Here is a 20431-nt window from a genome sequence, read left to right as displayed (position 1 = left end):
AGGTTGAATAGATTCCCGTTTGTCTTGTAATTTAGCTCCACTCCAGCGGGGAGCTTGCTGAGGGTGAGATGGAGCATTGCAGCAAGGAAGATCGAGAAGAGCGTTGGTGCGATGACACAGCCCTCCTTGACCCCGGTCCGAACGTGGAATGGGTCTGTGGTGGATCCGTTGGTCAGGAATCACGCCTTGCATGTCATCATGGAGCAGGCGGAGCATCGTGACAAACTTTTGAGGGCAGTCGAATCTCAGGAGGACGCTCCATAAACCCTCATGGTTGACCATATCAAAGGCTTTTGTGAGTTCAAAGAAGGCCATGTACAAGGGTTTGTGCTGTTTCCTTCCAACTCTGGGAGGAGCTCGTCAGCCACAGGGAAAAGGCGATTTAGGAGGATTCTTGCGATAACTTTCCTGGTGGTCAACAGCAGGGAGACTCCTCTAGTTACCGCAGTCGGACTTGTCACCTTTTTGAAGATGGTCATGATTACAGCGTCTCTTAGATCTCCTGGCATGATCTTGCCTGGCAGATAAGAGAGATTAGGTCATGAAATCCTCACCAGTAGTGCTTCTTCGCCATGTTTTAGTGCTTTGGCGGGGATTCCATCTATTCCTGGAGCCTTGTTCTTCAGTTGTCGGATGGCTTTTTCAACCTCGAGCCAGGCTGGGGTTGTGCTGAGATGATGGCGGGTGGCATGCTGCGGGATGGAGTCGAGGGCACTCGCGTCAAAGACAGAGTCTCGGTTGAGGAGATCCTTGAAGTGCTCCTTCCAGCGGGCACTGACTGCCTCGCTGTCCTTTATGGGCACCTCTCTGTTCTTGGCCAGCAGTGGTGTAGGGCCTTGGGTGCTTGGGCGTAGGTCGTCTTGATTGTACGAAAGAATCCTCGCACGTCGTGGTTGTCGGCTTACCTATGTCAGTCTTGCCGAACTAGTCATGGCCAGAGTATCTCCAGCAATGACTCTCTCCATCCCACACGGTTACCTCTGGAGATCTCCCCCCCCCCCCACCCCACCAAAGATGTGTCCTTGGCCCCTCCTCTTCCTCATGTGCACGCTGGGCCATGGGGTCAGCTTCCATTTGTCCACTGATGACATTCACCTTTACCTCTTAACCACCCCTCTCAGCCGCTGCTCTGTATTGTCAGACTGCTTGTCCGGCATCCAGTTTTGGGATAAACTGTAATTTCCTCGAGGTAAACATTTGAAAGACTGAAGCCATTATATTCAACACACCACAAATTCTATTCCTTTGCCACAAATTGCATCTCTCTCTTCAGTCACTGTCTTAGGTTGAACCAGGCAGTTTGTAATGTCCTAATCGGCCCCAAGTTGATTTTCTGACACCATATACATTTAATCACATGAACTGACGATTTCCATCACCATTACATTATCTACCTCTGTTTCATCCATGCCTTTCTCATGTCCAAACTCAACAACAATGCTCTCCTGGCCAGCCTCCCATTCTCCATAAACTTCAGCTAATCCATTACTCTGCTGCCCAAATATACATTTATTTGGTTCCCAGTGCCCCATCACTGTAAATTTAAAATTATTCTATTTAAAACTCTTCATTGCCTTGCCCATCCCTATCTCTGCAACCTCCTCCTGCTTTGCTACCACCCTGCTTCAGCATTGGTGGCAGAGATGCCTCAGCTCTTCTCTTTGCAACCATTTCCTTAAACCTCTCTGGCTTGCTACTCTTCTCCCCACCTTCAGAAACTTGCTCAGAACTTGTATCTTTGACAATGCTTCGCTACCTTAATGTGATAGCCATACTGACCAGTAAGAACCCGGGTTTAAAGACCACCCCAACCTCTGTCATTGAGCTACAGTACGCGGACGATGCCTGCGTCGGTGCACATAGAGGCTGAACTCCAAGTCATAGTCAACATATTTACTGAGTCGTACGAAAGCATGGGCCTTACACTAAACATCTGTAAGACAAAGGTCCTCCACCAGCCTGTCATTGCCGCACAGCACGCGCCCCCCCACCCTCCCAAGTCATCAAGATCCATGGCGTGGTTCTGGACAACGTGGACCATGTCCCATACCTCGGGAGCCTTTTATCAACAAGAGCAGACATTGAGGATGAGATTTAGCACCGCTTCTAGTGTGCCAGTGCAGCCTTCGGCCGCCTGAGGAAAAGAGTGTTTGAAGACCAGGCCCTCAAATCCGCCACCAAGCTCATGTTCTACAGGGCTGTAGTAATACCCGCTCTCCTGTATGGTTCAGAGACATGGACCATGTACAGTAGACACCAAGTTGCTGGAGAAATATTACCAACGATGTTTCGCAAGATCCTACAAATCCCCTGGGAGGACAGACACACCAACATTAGCGTCCTTGACCAGGCCAACATCCCCAGCATCAAAGCACTGACCACACTTGATCAGCTCCACTGGGCAGGCCACATTGTCCACATGCCAGACACGAGGCTCCCAAAGCAAGCACTCTACTCAGAACTCCTTCACAGCAAGCGAGCCCCAGGTGGGCAGAGGAAACGTTACAGGGACACCCTCAAAGCCTCCCTGATAAAGTGGAACATCCCCACTGACACCTGGGAGTCCCTGGCCTAAGACTGCCCTGAATGGAGGAAGTGCATCAGGAGGACACTGAGCACCTCAAGTCTCATCGCCGAGAGCATGCAGAAATCAAGCTCAGGCAGCGGAAAGAGCATGCGGCAAACCAGTCCCACCCATCCTTTCCTTCAACCACTGTCTGTCCCACCTGTGACAGGGACTGTGGTTCTTGTGTTGAACTGTTCAGCCATCTAAGGACTCATTTTTAGAGTGGGAGCAAGTCTTCCTCGATTCCGAGGGACTGCCTATGATGATGACCTTAATATGACAGCCATACAGACCAGTAAAAGCAGAAAATGCTGGAAATCTCAGTGGGTCAGGCAGCATCTGTGGAGAGAGAAACCAGGTGTGATGTCTTGTTTGTCCTGACTTAACTGAAAACTAGCCTCAGCGCTTCTGGAATGGGAAATGGAATAATCATCCATGCTTCTTGCACATGATTGTTATCCAGTGACTTTTGCTGGAACATGAGTGTGAATAAATGCTTGGGGTGGACGACATGGGGTTCAGTGGTAATGCCCTCCACTGTAGAAATGGCTGCCAATACTCGCTGTCTAAGCTCACGTGGAAAATGGTCCATTGCGTGAGGCCTGTCACCTGTTGGCATTGTACCTCAGCACAAGTTAGGGCAAATGTTTTTTTTAAATCAAAGAAACTAATTTCTAAGATCCGTATCTGTCTTTGCTTTTTTTCCTTCCAAAAAGGCAAGAATATTTTTGCAGTTGTTTAATATCAATAGGTGCCAGCCTACAGCTCTTTCCAGTGTTTAGCCGACCTTTCATGAACTGCATGAAGTTATGTAACTAGCCAAAGAGGTAATAGCTGGAAATGTCGATGTCAGTGCTTGGCCTGAATCATTGGATGTATGCCAGTGAAATGATTTCTTGGCTAAAAGAATTTAACTTCATTCCAAGACATTTACCCTCATTATTATTATTGCACTGTTCATGAAGTGTAAGGGTCAAGCAGTGATGTAGCAGTGGACAAAAGGTTTTTATAAGCATTTTTCTGTGTCAATGTCAGCTCCATGAATTTAAGTATTTAAAAACACTTTTCCATTTTAAAGTTGCTGGGTGAGGGGTGGTGGGAATGATTGTCGTGGAAATCTATGAATAATTGCAGGAAATGGTGGCACCTTTAATAGGCCGAGCTGTGTGCAATTTGTGTAGCAAAAAGCACAGTGGCATTAGTCTGATCCTTAGAAATGAAGATGATTCTGTTTCTGGGGATTTGAGCTCACTTACTCTGCTTACGTCTGTGAGTATCTTTTCAAAAGATCGTTTGCAATTTAGGGGAGTCGAGGGATATGGGGAACAGGAAGGAAAGTGGAGTTGAGGCCATGATCGGATCAGCCATGATTTTAATTGAATGGAAGCATAGGCTCGAGGGACCGTATGGCCTACTCCTGCTCCTATTTCTTATGTTCTTATCAATTCTATGGAGCGGAAAAGTGGAAATGGTTAAGTTAAGACGCCCCATGGACTCTGGGTAAATAAATAGTTGGTGTGATATCCTGAACAGGAATATCCCAGGTTCAATTTCTGGTCTACAGATTTAACTCATTTCATTTGTGGCAATGGAGGGGAGAGGGCAACTGATGCCACTGATTGTCCTTAAGGTAGGGGGGCAATGGGCAAGAATTCCCCATCCAAATCACCCTTCTTGAAAAGCGCATGGTGTGAACATCAGTTAGGACAAGATTAGGATCAGCTGTAATGCTCTTCATGGCCAAACACCTGCCAGTGCTCACTGTCCATGTCACAAGAAAAATGTGAGAGTTACCAGAAGGTTGCTTGCACTTATGGGGAGGAAAGAAATTCCATAGAACAATTGGGTCATAAAATACCAATATTTTAAGGGACTTGTGAATTCAGCATCAGTTGTCACTCTGGCGCACCATTCACAGTGCAGTCATTGGTGTGGAATCTATTTAACTGCAAGTTCAGTCCTTGCCAGTTGATAAGAGTCTACTTTAAGTCTGACCTTGATGCTGAGATATTTTTTCAGCATAGGCAAGGCATCTTGTTTGCTGACCTCTACAAGATTGGTTTGAGTTTAAATGTATTGTTGCCCAAGTCTCCAAGTATTTGTGCTACCTCCCCCAGAGGGTCAACCTTGGTGTAGGAGTGTGAACACAGTATCTGTGTACATCACTGCCAGCTCTGCCATCCCCTGGTGGTCACATATACTCACTTCCAGCAAGAAATAGACTGCCAATGCTTAGCATCTAAGCGTATACAAGATGGGCATTTAGGCAAGATACCTAGGGGTTCCTGGCACCATTAGAACCATGCACCAGTGATTTCAGGAAAGGGGGAGATTGACAAGAGAAGCATTAATTGAATACATTTTTCCTTTTTTTTTAAACAACACAATAATTTGTATTTATATTGTGCCTTTAATGTAGTAAAACGTCCCAAGACGCATCACGCAAGTGTTGTAAGATTTTTTTTTTTTAATTGACCCCGAGGCGCATTAGAAGAAATTATGGCAGATGACCGAAAGCTTGGTCAAAGAGGTAGGTTTTAAGGAGCATCTTAAAGGAGGAAAGAGAGGTAGAGAGGCGGCGAGGTGTGAGCAGGGAGTCCCTGATCTTCGGGCCCAGGCAGCTGAAGGCACGGCCATCAATTGTCGAGCAGTTATAATCAGGGATGCTCAAGAGGGCAGAATTTGAGGAGCACAGACATGTCGGGGTGGGGGGGGTTGTGAGTCTGGAGGAGATTACAGAGATGGGGCGGGGGGGGAGGGTGCGGGTGCGGGGAGGCGAGGCCATGGAGGGATTTGTAAACAAGGGTGAGAATTTTGAAATCGAGGCGTAGCTTAACCGGGAGCCAATGTAGGTCAGCACGCACAGGGGTGATGAGTGAGCGGGACTTGGTGCGAGTTAGGACATGGGCTGCTGAGTTTTGGGTAAACTCAAGTTTACGTAGGGCAGAATGTGGGAGGGCAGCCAGGAGTACATTGGAGTAGTCAAGTCTAGAGGTAACAAAGGCATGGATGAGGGTTTCAGCAACGGATGAGCTGAGATGGGCAATGTTACCGAGGTGAAAATATGCTGCGGATATGTGGTCAAAATCTCATTTCAATGTCAAATATGACACCAAGGTTGCGAACAGTGTGGTTCCGCCTCAGACAGTTGCCAGGGAGAGGGATGGAGTTGGTGGCTGGAGAATGCAGTTTGCAGCGGTGACCAAAGACAATGGCTTCAGTTTTCCCAATATTTAATTGGAGAACATTTCTGCTAATCAGTACTGGATGTCGGACAAGCAGTCTGACAATTGAGGCCATGGAGGGTTCGAGAGAAGTGGTGGCAAGATAGAGCTGGGTGTCGTCAGCGTACATGTGGAAACTGACTGTGTTTTCGGATGATATCGCCAAGGGGCAGCATACAGATGAGAAATAGGAGGTGGCCAAGATCGATCCTTGGGGGAACACAAGAGGTAACAATGTGGGAGTGGGAAGAGAAGCCATTGCAGATGATTTTCTGGCTATGATTAGATAATTTTTTTTCAGAGAATTTATATGATCTGCACAGTGTTGTTGCTGTCGTTTGGCAAAACCAATTGACTGTTGGTTGTCCTACTTCTCCGATCACAAGTAACCCTTTTCAGAGCTCATACTGGATCATCCTGGTAAGGTTGGACAGGGACCGACAGAATCTAATTTTCATACATCATCTATTTTATGTAATCTCTCCTCATAATCTAACCCTTGAAGCCCTGGTAACATTCTGGTGACTGCTCTGTACTCCTTCCAAGGCCAATATATCCTTCCTAAAGTGTGATGCCGAGAACTGTGAACAGTAGTGCAAATGTAGTCTCACCAGGGCTTTGTGTAGCTGTAGCAAACATCCTCCCCATTGCATTCTAGCCCTCTACAATTCTATTAGCATTTTTTATTATTTGTATCTGACTACTTTTTAGTGATCTGTGTACATGGACCCCCTAAATCTCTTTGGACCTCCACTGTTCCTAGTTTTTCACCATTTAAAAAAAAAATCAGATCTATCTTTTTCGGACCAAATTTGCCTGCATTGAAATCCATCTTACACAGTTTTACCCATTCACTTAATCAACCAATGTCTCTTTGTAATGTTAGTTACCGTTTACACTACTTACCATGCCACCAATCTTTGCATCATCGGTGAACTTGGATATATGGCTCTCTGGTGTTATCCAAGTCATGAATAAATATGGTGAATAGTTGATGCTACAGCAGAGATCCTTGTGGGATACCACTAGTCACTTTCTTCAAAGTTGAGTACATACCCATTATCCCTTCTCTGTCTTCTACCGTCTAACCAATCTCATAATCAGGTCAATAGTTTGCCTTCAATCCCATGAGATTTCATTTTAGCTAACTGACTCTTCTGTGGAATCTTATTGAATGTCTTCTGGAAGTACTTCTAAGCTACATCCTTAGATATTCCTCTGAATACTACTTCAGTTACTTTCTCAAAAATGAGGTTTGTTCGACATGACCTACTCTTTATAAATCCATGTTGGCTTTCTCTAATCAGTTCCAATTTCTCCAAGTGCTCAGTCATCCCCCTTAGTTATAGATTCCAATAACTTCCCCACAATAGATGCTTGACTACCAGGTCTGTAATTTCCTGGTTTATCTCTCTCATCTTAAATAATGGAGTGCATTTGCAATTTTCCAATCTAAAAGGACAATTCCTGAATCGAAAGAGATTTGGAAGATTATGGCTAAACCATCTGCAATTCCTCACCTACTTCCTTTAAAATCCTGTTGGGGGAGGGAGGGGAGGGGAGGGGAGGAGGGGAAGGAGGGGGGGGGAGGAGAAGGGGAGGGGGGGAGAGGGTGGGGGGAGTATCATCAGGACCTCGGGATTTGTCAGTCTTTAGTGCCATTATAATTTCTAACACGGTTTTCTTGCTTACGTTAACATTAGTGAGTTCCAATCCTTGATTCATTATTAGTTTCCTTGGAGTGTCAGGTAAATTATCCTCGTCCTCTACTGTGAAGACTGACACACAGTAATTATTCAACATATCTGCCATTTCCTTATTTTCATTTGCAATATTACCCGCATCTGCTTTTAATATGCCCACGTTAGCCTTGACTCCTCTTTTTCTTCTAATATAATTGTAAAAACTTTGTGTTAATATTGATATTCCTCAAGCTTCTTTCTGTATTCCTTAACTCACCATGCAGCTGGGAAAGTCCAGCACCATTCAATCACCTGTAAATATTGGGGTCCTGTCAATCAGGAAGGATAGACAGAAAGGAAAAGGAGGTGGAGTAGTGTTGCTGGTTAAAGAAGAAATTAACGCAATAGTAAGGAAGGACATTAGCTTGGATGATGTGGAATCTGTATGGGTAGAGCTGCGGAATACCAAAGGCCAGAAACCACTAGTGGGAGTTGTGTACAGACCACCAAACAGTAATAGTGAGGTTGGGGACAGCATCAAACAAGAAATTACGGATGCGTGCAATTAAGGTACAGCAGTTATCCTGGGCGACTTTAATCTACATATAGATTGGGCGAACCAAACTGGAGGAGGATTTCCTGGAGTGTATTAGGGATAGTTTTCTAGACCAATATGCCGAGGAACTTCCTAGACTGGGTGATGTGTAATGAGAAAGGATCTTGTGCGAGGCCCCTTGGGGACGAGTGACCATAATATGGTAGAATTCTTTATTAAGAAGGAGAAACGGTTAATTCAGAGACTAGGGTCCTGAACTTAAGAAAGGTAACTTCGATGGTATGAGATGTGAATTGACTAGAATAGACTGGTGAAAGATACTTAAAGGGTTGACGGTGGATAGGCAATGGCAAACATTTAAAGATCATATGGATGAACTTCAACAATTGTACATCCCTGTCTAAAGTAAAAATACAACGGATAGGTGGCTCAACCATGGCTAATGAGGGAAATTAGGGATAGTGTTAAATCCAAGGAAGAGGCATATAAATTGGCCAGAAAAAACAGCAAACATGAGGACTAGGAAAAATTTAGAATTCAGCAGAGGAGGACAAAGGGTTTAATTAGGAAGGGGAGAATAGAATATGAGAGGAAGCTTGCTGGGAACATAAAAACTGACTGCAAAAGCTTCTATAGATATGTGAAGAGGAAAAGATTAGTGAAAACAAACGTAGGTCCCTTGCAGTCAGAATCAGGTGAATTTATAATGGGGAACAAAGAAATGGCAGACCAGTTGAACAAATACTTTGGTTCTGTCTTCACGAAGGAAGACACAAATAACCTTCCGGAAATACTAGGGGACCGAGGGTCGAGTGAGAAGGGGGAACTGAAGGAAATCCTTATTAGTCGGGAAATTGTGTTAAGGAAATTGATGAGATCGAATGCCGATAAATCTCCAGGGTCTGATAGTCTGCATCCCAGAGTACTTAACGAAGTTGCCCTAGAAATAGTGGATGCACTGGTGATCATTTTCCAACAGTCTATCGACTCTGGATCAGTTATTATGGACTGGAGAGTAGCTAATGCAACACCACTTTTTAAAAAAGGAGGGAGAGGGAAAACGAGAAATTATAGACCGGTTAGCCTGACATCAGTAGTGGGGAAAATTATGGAATCAATTATTAAAGATGAAATAGCAGCGCATTTGGAAAGCAGTGACATGATCGGTCCAAGTCAGCATGGATTTATGAAAGGGAAATCATGCTTGACAAATCTTCTGGAATTTTTTGAGGATGTAACTAGCAGAGTGGACAAGGGAGAACCAGTGGATGTGGTGTATTTGGACTTTCAAAAGGCTTTTGACAAGGTCCCACACAAGAGATTGGTGTGCACAATTAAAGCACATGGTATTGGGGATAATGTATTGACGTGGATACAGAACTGGTTGGCAAGCAGGAAGCAGAGGGTCGGGATAAACGGGTCCTTTTCAAAATGGCAGGCAGTGACTGGTGAGGTGCCGCAGGGCTCAGTGCTGGGACCCCAGCTCTTTACAATATACATCAATGATTTAGATGAAGGAATTGAGAGTAATATCTCCAAGTTTGTAGATGACACTAAGCTTGGGTGGTGGTGTGAGCTGTGAGGAGGATGCTAAGAGACTGCAGGGTGACTTGGACAGGTTAGGTGAGTGGGCAAATGCATGGCAGATGCAGTATAATGTGGATAAATGTGAGGTTATCCACTTTGGTGGCAAAAACATGAAGGCAGAATATTATCTGAATGGCAGCAGATTAGGAAAGGGGGAGGTGCAACGAGACCTGGGTGTCATGGTACATCAGTCATTGATGGTAGGTATGCAGGTACAGTAGGCGGTGAAGAAGGCAAATGGCATGTTGGCCTTCATAGCTAGGGGATTTGAGTGTAGGAGCAGGGAGGTCTTGCTGCAGCTGTACAGGGCCTTGGTGAGGCCTCACCTGGAATATTGTGTTCAGTTTTGGTCTCCTAATCTGAGGATGGACGTTCTTGCTATTGAGGGAGTGCAGCGAAGGTTCACCAGATTAATTCCTGGGATGGCTGGACTGACATATGAGGAGAGACTGGATCGACTGGGCCTTTATTCACTGGAGTTTAGAAGAATGAGAGGGGATCTCATAGAAACACACAAAATTCTGACAGGACTAGACAGGTTAGATGCAGGAAGAATGTTCCCAATGTTGGGAGAGTCCAGAACCAGGGGTCACAGTCTTAAGGATAAGGGGTAAGCCATTTAGGACTGAGATGAGGAGAAACTTCTTCACTCAGAGAGTTGTTAACCTGTGGAATTCTCTACCACAGAGTTGTTGATGCCAGTTCATTGGATATATTCAAGGGGGAGTTAGATATGGCCCTTATGGCTAAGGGGATCAAGGGGTATGGAGAGAAAACAGGAAAGGGGTACTGAGGGAATGATCAGCCATGATCTTATTGAATGGTGGTGCAGGCTCGAAGGGCCGAATGGCCTACTCCTGCACCTATTTTCTATGTTTCGATGATCTCGTGCGTCTGGGCTTGAGGGAGGGAATCAGCTGGCATTTCTGTTCCTAATTGGTATCCAGTGACCCCTGTGGGTGAGTGCAGAATCACTTCTGATGCCCCCATGTTTAAATATCCTGCTGACTTGCATTGTCTAGGTTTACACTGGGAAAATTGCCTCTTGGGGAGGTATTGCTGATGGCTGGCCGGAACCAAATACTGCCAAGAGGAGAACGTCTGGATTTTGCAGCTTCAAATTTGACGCTTAATTTTTTTAAAGCAGTTAATCAAGGGCCAGAATTGCAGAAGATGTAAACTCAGTATGCTCATAGAAATGAGGCGCTATATAAATGCAAGTCTGTCTTTTCTTTAAGGGTGCTCATTGTAATATGTGCAGTGCAGGACTGGGGGGAAAATAGCCTTCTCTCGCCCCTCCCCTCCACCCCCCAACATGGACTGAGACTATTATAACTTTTTGTCCTTTCGAGCCATTTCAATGTGATTGTGGGTTTGGAGCTCGGATTTGAGTTAACAGCCCAAAGCAGTCCATTGTACAGTAAGTGGCCATCCATGAGGTGCTTTGAAGAACTGCTCTTTGTTCGAGTACCTTTTAAAATAAGTTGCGTTTGGAAAAGGTCCCTGGCATCTGCTCAGTCCTGTATCTCTGAATTGTTTCAATCATCAAGAGATTAAAAAATAAATTGGAGAAATCTGTCAGATAACTTTCTGAGGAAGGAAAAACCTCGAGTCTTAAATGAGAAAAGCACATGTATTTTTCCCAAAAGGTAGGCAAGATGTTAAATCTAAAATATCTAGCCTTGGCATACTAAGCAGCTGCGTGTGGAAGGGCCGTCTGAATTCACCTCAGGGAGTGCTGGGAGAGTGCAGACATTGGGCTGGCTTTGCAGCTTTTTCTTTCAGTGAGGATCAGGTATCGGGTTCGGAGACAGTGGGGGGAGTGGTTAGTTGTGATTAATAGCCCATGGCATGCAAGGCGGAGCCCGCACGAGCCATCTGGCCAAGATCTGGGAGTTGCTGTAGGGGAGATAACAGGAGAGAAAAGAGAGGGGCGAATCTGTGCAATCTGTGTCGGAAAGTCAAGCTAAAACAGGGATTACTCACATTTGCTTTACTTGGTTTATGGAGAGAAAGGCGATGGTTTCACAGGTACACCTTACTGTTTTAAGCTGCTATTGTCTGTAAATGTTTGTAGAAAGTGTGAGTTGAGCCATGTGCCTGTGCTGTGCAGTTTGTATTTGTACTGAATGAATCATTGCTTCTATTGTCTGCCGAGCTCTGTTCGTTCTGCTGGTTATCGGGGAGGCTGCTTGCATTCCTTGTGCTTTCCATATCCTCGACCGTCAAGGCTTGTAAAATACACCAGAAAATCTAACCTTTCAAAAATAAATCAGTCTCTGTGATCAAGTTACCGAAAACTGGAATCGTTTCAACAGACTGGGCTGAATGGTACAGTAAAATACACAGATGGTTTGGTGCTGTGCAAAATCGGAGGTTCAGCGGTCTATTTATTTAAGGAACCCTTTCTCCTTGTCTGTATACTGCAGTCATCGAGACAAAGCACAGGATATTTAACCCTCTCCATGCTGAATTTGCTTCTCGTGTTAGTACATGTATAGTCTATTCTGTGCGTTTCCAGCAATTCTGTTGAGCAGAAATGTAGAGAACCATAGTCAGTGTGCCATACGCTCTGAATGAACGAAAACAGCCTATCTGTTCCGAATCAGTCTTCCTGCCAAAGAACTCCATAGGGTCCAAGCATTTAAAGGTAGGCAGCTCCCATCTTTATATTCATATTTTGAGTTCATAAAAGATTGGAGTCACTGAGAAGACTGCAACACATACATGTATGAAACATTTTGAGTTGATTTGGTAACCCCTTGTTCTTTTTAATGTCATATACCTGTCCAGTAAATGTGGGGTTTTATTGAGCAAGTTGGGTGTAGGCCATTTCCCTTCTGATCTTTAGCAAACAAAAGGTATCAGCTGGGGTTTCAAAAAATATATTTATTTACAGGAGCCATTGTACTTGAAGATTCAGACTGAAGCTATTAACCTCTGAATACTGAGATTTAATTTAATGCAGTTTCATAATTTTTGGGAAGCAGTATTGGTTGTTTTCCTAACACTTTCTGCAGACACTTGCATGTTATTTCATCATTTGCACAAAGAAGCAACAACAATGCCTTCTGCAATCTGGGGAACATGGTTTTGGAGGTATTTTATCCAGTGCTTCAGAAAGGAGCCTGCTGATAAAGGGCTTTAATGAAAGAAAACAGCATTTGCAACAAAACGCAGCCATCTCTGCATACACTACCTCTGTTAACTGAGAATTATTAAGTCATTTTTACATTGTTTGAAAGAAAAGGGATTTTAATTTCAGATATTAAAATTCTAGTTATGTCGAGGAATATTTTTGAATTTAATGTAACTCATTATGATCCCTCCACCCTAGAATTGTGGTTGAGCTTTTGTTCAGTTTCACGTCATTTGTAATTCATTGCATATCCCATGTGAAAGATTTTACCCATTGTTCAAACTGAGCAATGTAGTGACTGATTTAAATTGCAACCGGCTCAAGGTGACTTTAAATTCAGACCTTAAAGCATGAGTTTTTAAAAAAGATTCATATAAACTGTGAAACCAGTATACATATATAAAATGCAGTCAAATGTATTTCATTATACCTGCATGTTTTACATGCACGATGGGGTTTCCAGGTATCAGCTTTAAGAATGATCAGGAAGGTTCCCACATCTGATTGCTATTCAGTGATCCTTGTTGGAAATTGCATGTGTTGGGCAAGGCGATCATAGCTCTCCACAGTTGAATAGCCTGCTAACACCTACTATCTAGGATCACACATGAAGAATGGACACTTCAGAGCTATATTAAAGGCTGCTCGCATAGGGGAAGTTAAACCCCTGCAAGATTCAGCCTTTCAGAACAGGAGAAAACTAGAAAGAAAATTACTAATGAGAGGGGAAGCATTGATTTCATTGTTATTGGAGCAACATTCTAAGTACATTCAAAACAAACGTTTTAAGCATTTTGCTACACTTAACAGCTGGAGCAATTCTTCCCCTTGGTCATGTTACATGAGTAAAATCTGTCCATTTTAAAGGAACATTTTAGTATCTTTTTAAGGACTCCTTTGGAAATGCTGCAGTTGAAATGAATGATTGATGCTGGTCCAGTTAACTGTCAGATAATGTGCACAGGATTTGGCTTAAGCCTCAGAGGGAAGCAATCCTTGGATGGTACTTGGTCAAAAGGTGCAGCTGTGCTTTTGTCTAGTTTTCAGATAGATAACGGTACAATGTGTGCATTTACCTGTGATTGATAAGTAGACTTAATGTTTTCATTTCCTTACTATATGCTGATTGCTGAATATTTACATGGCTCAGTTTTGTTTGAGCTTTCTCTTCTGTTGGATGCCAGCTTATTTTGTCCACAGCTTTTCTGGGGAGTGGCTCAATATAAGATTAGGCAGTGTTCAGATGGGTTGTGAAACAGCTAGTGAGGTGACAAAATACTATCCCAGAAAACTGATTTTTGGGGCGTTTCAAACCTGATACTGCTTCAAGTACAGTTAAATAAAATCAAAGTTATGTATCTCAATAATTATGCTATTCCTGAATTTATCAAAATAATATTTCTGTCCCATGCTTACTGTACTTGGAGATATTAACTCAAATTCTTGTCGAGTGGGGGGGGGTGGGGGTTGTTGTGGGGAGGGCACATGTTGAAATCTACAATCTTTCCATCACATTTATATTAAGAACATTTGTCACATTAATCTGCTTAGCACAGTTGAGGTGTGCATTGAAAGGAATGATTTATACCATATACCTTTGTCAAAATGCTCCTTAATTATTTGTGAATTGCTTAATGAAGGTACTGTGTTCTTTTGTTAAAATTAGATAATCCAGGAGAGATGGTGGGGCACTCAATTGGCACTCCCATCATGCTGCCTTATTGAATTGTAGGAGGTTTGTTTGCAGTTTTCTACACACACTAATGAGTTTCCACTCTGCCTTACCGTTGCTAATTTAGAGAACAGGAAGAAGAAAGATTAGCCATGCTGCTCTGGTGCGCTTCCTAGCAGTCTGATCAAGAGGTGCAATGACAAGAGCAATAGGTACAATATCACAATCCATGTAAACACATCAAGGATCAGGGCACGGTTCCTACAACCCAACCTCTCCCTCTCCTTCCTCCCATGGAGATCACTAGTCCTACAGCCCGGGAGGTGGGCCAAAAGAACTTCAGTGCAACTCCTAGTTGGTGCTGGATTTGCTTGAGAGTGGAGATGAGAATCCTGATGCATTCAGTGAATATATCCCAACTATCCAACCGTGCAAGGCGCCAATGACAAATCAGATCCTGTCCTTATCTTCCAACCCCACAGGAATGTTCCAACAGAGGTTACTAAATAACAATCAGGAGAGGGAACTTGGGCTGATTCCCTCCACCTGCCTCCCTGCTTTCTTTTCTGTTCCTACACTAGAGCCATTGAAGCCCATTGAGACTGGGATGGATCCTGGGATTTTCAAGTCTGTGTGACTGCTACAGCAGGCAGTGCCTTTATCTATCAGGCAACAGACTGAAATCTGCTGCAGTCTCGGCTTTTGGTAGGTCTTTTGAAAGACTTGCATAATCTTATTTTAAACAAATTGGTTGCAGGTTAGAGAAATTTTTAAAAGTCTCAACTGAGCCCATGTAGATATTTGTCTCTCTCCATTTAAAACAAAGCAAGTAGATTAAGTTTTTTTAAAAACACCTAACTTTTAGCCGCAATGTGTTGTATACAATGAACAGTATGAAATCCCTGCACTGTTCAGTCTGCAGAGGTCCCAGGTGTAATAAGTTATTCAACCGAAGATGTATGTCTTTGCAAAGTGCTTCGAATGGATTCCTGCATTAGAGAAATATTTCAAGTGCTTGCACCGTCATTCGAATTTTGGTGTTGCCAAGTAAAATGGTTGTAGCTTACCTCTTTGGTATGTTTTGCTCATTTGAAACCAAGTCATTGCGTATACACAGCCTGTAGAAAAGCTGTACAGTGTCAATGATGCAGCAACTTCAGCCCACTTAGTTATTGGAATTGCTATTATGCAGATTGCATACAGGTAGGGCAAAAGATGAAGGCGGAAAATAATTTTGAAGTGCTGGCAAACCTCAGGTACTTAGTAAAATAATTACATGGAATTTACAGCACAGAACGGGCCGTTCAGCCCAACTGGTCTATGCCGGTGTTTATGCTCTACACGAGCCTCCTCCTACTCTACATTATTTAACCTTATCAGCATTAACCTTCCATACCTTTCTCCCTTGTGCACTTACCTAGCTTCCCTTCAAATGCATCCATGCTGTTCGTCTCAACTACTCCATGTTGTAGCAAGTTTCACATTCTAACCGCTGTCTGGGTAAAGGAGTTTCTCCTGAATTCCATATTGGATTTATGAGCGACTATCTTATATTTATGATCCCTAGTTTTTGATTACCAACAAACCAAAATATTTTCTCTCTCTTGCCTATAAAACCCCTTCCTAACCTTAAAGAACTCTATATCAGGCCACCCCTCAGCTTTCTCCTTTCTAGGAAAAAGAGCGCCAGCCTCTTCAATCTCTGCTGATGGCTATAACCCCTCAGTTCTAGGTTTTTGGTGCCATATCTGAAATTTCCTATTTTAATCCGAGAACACTCTGCTTTTATAGTTCTTTATTACAACTCTTAAACATTGCAAAGTGCTTCACATACAGTGAATTATTTTGAAGTGCAATAACTATTATATGGGAAAATTTTATATACAGGAAGGTTTTACAAACAGCAGTGAGATGAGTAAGCAGTTAATCTGTTTTTTGGTGGTTGAGGTTACCTGAACAGGTATATGGCGCCTTGGTTTAACTTCCTAGCTGAAGGGCAGCACCTCTGACAATTTAACACTCCCTCAGTACTGTGGTGTCAATCTAGATAATGGATGGGACTTGAACCCATAACCTCTGGTTCTAGAGGTGAGAGCAAGATAACACAGTAGAATTGAAATGCACTTGATATGAAACATTGAAGTATAGTGTTCCTAATGGTATCTGTGTTGGGCTGTGTATTTCTTTATTTACAAGCCATTACCAGAAAGTTACTGAATGAACATAGGATTGCCAATCTAGTCATTAGAGTCATAGAATCATGCAACATTCGGCCCAATGTGCCTGTGCCAGCTCTTTGACAGAGCTGTCTAATTAGTCCCACAATACTGTAAATGACCAATTATTGAGGTGTTTTAGGTTACTGTAATAATAAAGGTATGATGAGCAACCTAACCATTTTTTACTTCTGAGTGAGGGATTAAAGAGACCTGGATCTGGTCCGCCAGCCTACCAATAGGATCTCTTAGAAATGGTGGTGAATTCTCTTTCTAATGTTCCAGGGAAATTCAGCTTGTGAAAGGAAGCACGTTGCATAAATGGTAACTTTAAATGTTGCTGTTTCAAGCAGTTTGTCAACATCACGCCAGTGGCACAGTGGATTCATCCTAGCTGTGGTCAAGGCAGATTCAATAGTAACTTTCAAAACAGAATTGGATAAATACTTGAGGGGGAAACAATTGCAGGGGAAAGAGTGGGTGAGCGGACTAATTGGATCACTCTTTCAAAGAGCCGGCACAGGCACGATGGGCCGAATGGCATCCTTCTATACTGCATCATTCCAGGATTCTAATTTGTCTGCAGGGGATGTGGTTTAAGCAGGGCAACCATGCTGTTGATAAGTTCGACATCCAGTTAAAGGCAGGCACTACGTTCCGCTCGTCATGGTGTTCCGAACAGCCCGGGATAGATTCCAGCAGTGATGTCCGAATGGTCTCCAGTACTGAGGTGATGATCATTCATCCTTGGAGAACAGAATCAGAGTTGATTTATTTCCCTGATATTAAAGGGAAATTATCTTCATAAAGAAATGATTTGAAAAGATTTTTGCTTGGGAAGGGAGAAGAATGCTGTGTCATTTTTCTCAACAGGGTACATTAGCCTCGTGGTTGCACTGCTGGACAAGTAACCCAGAGGTTGAGTTCAAATCCCACCACATTATCAAATTCAATTCGACTGGTTCACGAATGTCCTTCAGGGAAGCTAACTGGCCACTCCTACCCAGTCTGGCCTACATGTGATTCGAGTCCCACGATATATGGTTGAATTTGAATGTCTTCGGGGAAACTGGGGGCGGGCAGTAACACTGGCATGACACTGCCTTGTCAGTATCACCCATATGCCAAGAACAAATGGTAAAAAATGACAGTGCTGTGATGTACCTTAATTCGATTTACATTTTCTCTTTAGTTTGTAAACGAGTAATAAACGCTTCACCTTTTTATGAAGAGTCCCCTGAACATGAGAAACTGGTTCCTAATCAAGTTGTACAGCAGCAGCTGAATTTATGTCGGAGAAATGTATCCCTGATACCATTCGGAACATTTCTGTTCGAGGGAAAGTAAACCATATGCAGTTTGCTGGCAGCATCACTCGAGGGACGTGAAGAGATTCAGTCTTGTTTTCCTTTTGAGGCTAAAACAGGCTGGGTAGTACTTGAATGATGTCCCTTTTATAAAAAATGAGCTGTTTATATTTCAGGATTTTCAACTTTGGTCAGATCTACAAAGGGGCGGAGCGAGCAGTGTTGACTTGTTTGAACACAGCCCTCTCCTAGTATGTTGCTGTTTACACATTACTTCTAACAGACACATTTAACATTTCCTTTACCTGCCTTCCTTCTCCACTTCAATTTAACACCAGAAAAAACAGTGGGAAAGAAAACAAAATATAGCATCGAGTTAAAGTTTCTGATTTGCTATTTAGAAAAAAAATTCAGTTATTGTCCTTTTGAAATTCATGCGATTCTAGCGGAGTGGCAAGTTTCCACTGGACTGTATTGTCAAAGATATTAGTGGCATCTTGCAATCTGTGGCCTCATCGGCTTCAAACTAGAGGGTTAAAAGCACGGGCGGGATGTCATTTGAACTTTCTAGCTTCAGCTGTCAATTGTTCACCTGGGTCACAAGCTGGTTCGCAGAAGGAAACAGCAGCTTCTGCGGTGGTGAGAGAAAACATTCTGTTAGTCCTTGCCGCTTTTTTACTAATTCCAAATTAGGATTGAGAAGGGATGATTCCATCCTCCTGCATCTGTAGAAGCGAAGAGTCCTGGGTCTAGGGAGGAGAAAGTATGGTTAAAAGAATTGATGAAACTGACTGTGTATTCGCTATCCACTCATTAGAAAGTGGCTGTTTCAGCTTTGGATAATTATTATGCATTTGTTTCAGAAAAAGGTTTCACAGATGTGTGTAGCAGCAGTGTTAACATTCCCAGCGGAGCAAATCCATCCCAGACTACTTACTCATGTCTGAATACAATTATCATTCAGCTCCGTCTGAGCCTCTGGGATGCTGGGATCAGTCAGATATAAACATAAATGGTTCTGAAGATAGATCCAGATTGGGAGAATGGAAAGGTTCATGGCGCTTTTCTCCCTTTCATCCAGTTGGAATCGGCCCCCTCAGTTACATTTTCCGTAAACCATTGAGTTCTGTTAGTTCAGTTGCATGGAAAAACCAGTCATCCTGAACAAACTGAATTGCAGTTAAAACGTAGCTAACCTTGTAGTTACTGAGTAGGTTTGGATTTGATCCTTTCATTACCCTAGAAAATCAAGTCCTGAATCCTATGTTTGAGGCACTGTTGTCAGGAATAGTTTATTAATATGTTTAGTTTTTAAAACCTCTTGAATGAAGGCGACGAAGTGGTGTAGGCATTTCTACACTGCTGCTGAGAGACTGGCTTCAAATTGCAGCCCTGGCTAACATTTCCTCCGCGCCTTCCCCCTTGATGATAAATTGCTAGTCTTGGCTGGTTGTACACAACCGTATTCAGCATTCACGCAGTCCTATCCTTCTACAGTCGGGACTTGGGGAAAATAGGATAACATTTAGATTGTTCAAATCTGAATCATTGGTAGTACACATGTATTTAGTTGAAATATATATTTTTTTAAATGTAACTTTTATTTTTCAAAAAGAAATATGTTCAACTCCCTGTTCAAACCATACAAGAAATCACAAAGTAATTGAACTGCAATTGCTTGACTGGCTGGTGAGGCATAAAGATTGGCAGAAGCCATTGCAATCTTCTCACTCCTGATTAAATATTCTGGCAGTCTGAGGTGGATTCACCAACCATAGCTGGCGCCTCTGCGCACACGGTCACATTCTAATGTGGCAGTTATCGTCATAGGCAGCCCCTCGAAATCGAGAAAGACTTGCTTCCACTCAGAGTTTTCAAAGTCAGTCCAATATGGGAATTAGTCTCTGTCACAGGTGGGACAGGCAGTGGTTGAAGGAAAGGGTGGGTGGGACTGGTTTGCCACATGCTCCTTCCGCTGCCTGCGCTTGATTTCTGCATGCTCTCGGCGATGAGGCTCAGCGCCCTCCTGGATGCTCTTCCTCCACTTAGGGTGGTCTTTGGCCAGGGACTCCCAGGTGTCGGGGATGTTGCACTTTATCAAGAAGGTTTTGATGGGTGTCCTTGAAACATTTCCTCTGTCCACCTGGGGATCGCTTGCCGTGTAGGAGTTCAGAATAAAGTCCTTGCTTTGGGAGTCTTGTGTCAGGCATGCTGACAATGTGGCCCGCCCAATGTAGCTGGTCGAGTGTGGTCAGTGCTTTGATGCTGGGGATGTTGGCCTGATCGAGAACGCTGATGTTGCTGCGTCTATCCTGCAGAGACATTGTTGGTATTTCTCCAGCGATTTGAGGTGTCTACTGTATATGGTCCACGTCTCTGAGCCATACAGGATGGCGGGTATCACTACAGCCCTGTAGACCATAAGCTTGGTGCCAGATTTGAGGGCCTGGTCTTCGAACACTCTCTTCCTCAGGTGACCAAA

General features: G+C 43.5%; 1 protein-coding gene across 15 annotated transcripts in view; it reads left to right on the top strand.

The window, feature by feature from the left end:
* LOC139230104 (RNA binding protein fox-1 homolog 1-like) overlaps positions 1 to 20431 on the top strand; it is a 342858-nt gene that overhangs the window by 240304 nt on the left and 82123 nt on the right. The window contains exon 1 of one of the 15 annotated variants that reach the window (XM_070861933.1): positions 11548 to 11646. The exons of the other annotated variants lie outside the window; for them this stretch is intronic. Coding sequence (XP_070718034.1) covers positions 11620 to 11646 — 27 coding nt within the window. The 5' untranslated portion in view covers positions 11548 to 11619. Of the gene's footprint in view, positions 1 to 11547; positions 11647 to 20431 lie in introns of those variants that run through there. 15 annotated transcript variants of the gene reach the window in all.

This window comes from Pristiophorus japonicus, chromosome 19 (assembly GCF_044704955.1).
Source record: "Pristiophorus japonicus isolate sPriJap1 chromosome 19, sPriJap1.hap1, whole genome shotgun sequence".
NCBI classification, from domain to species: Eukaryota; Metazoa; Chordata; class Chondrichthyes; family Pristiophoridae; genus Pristiophorus; species Pristiophorus japonicus.
The sequence above is the reverse complement of the archived record's forward strand: the minus strand, read 5'-3'. Positions and strand labels throughout refer to the sequence as shown.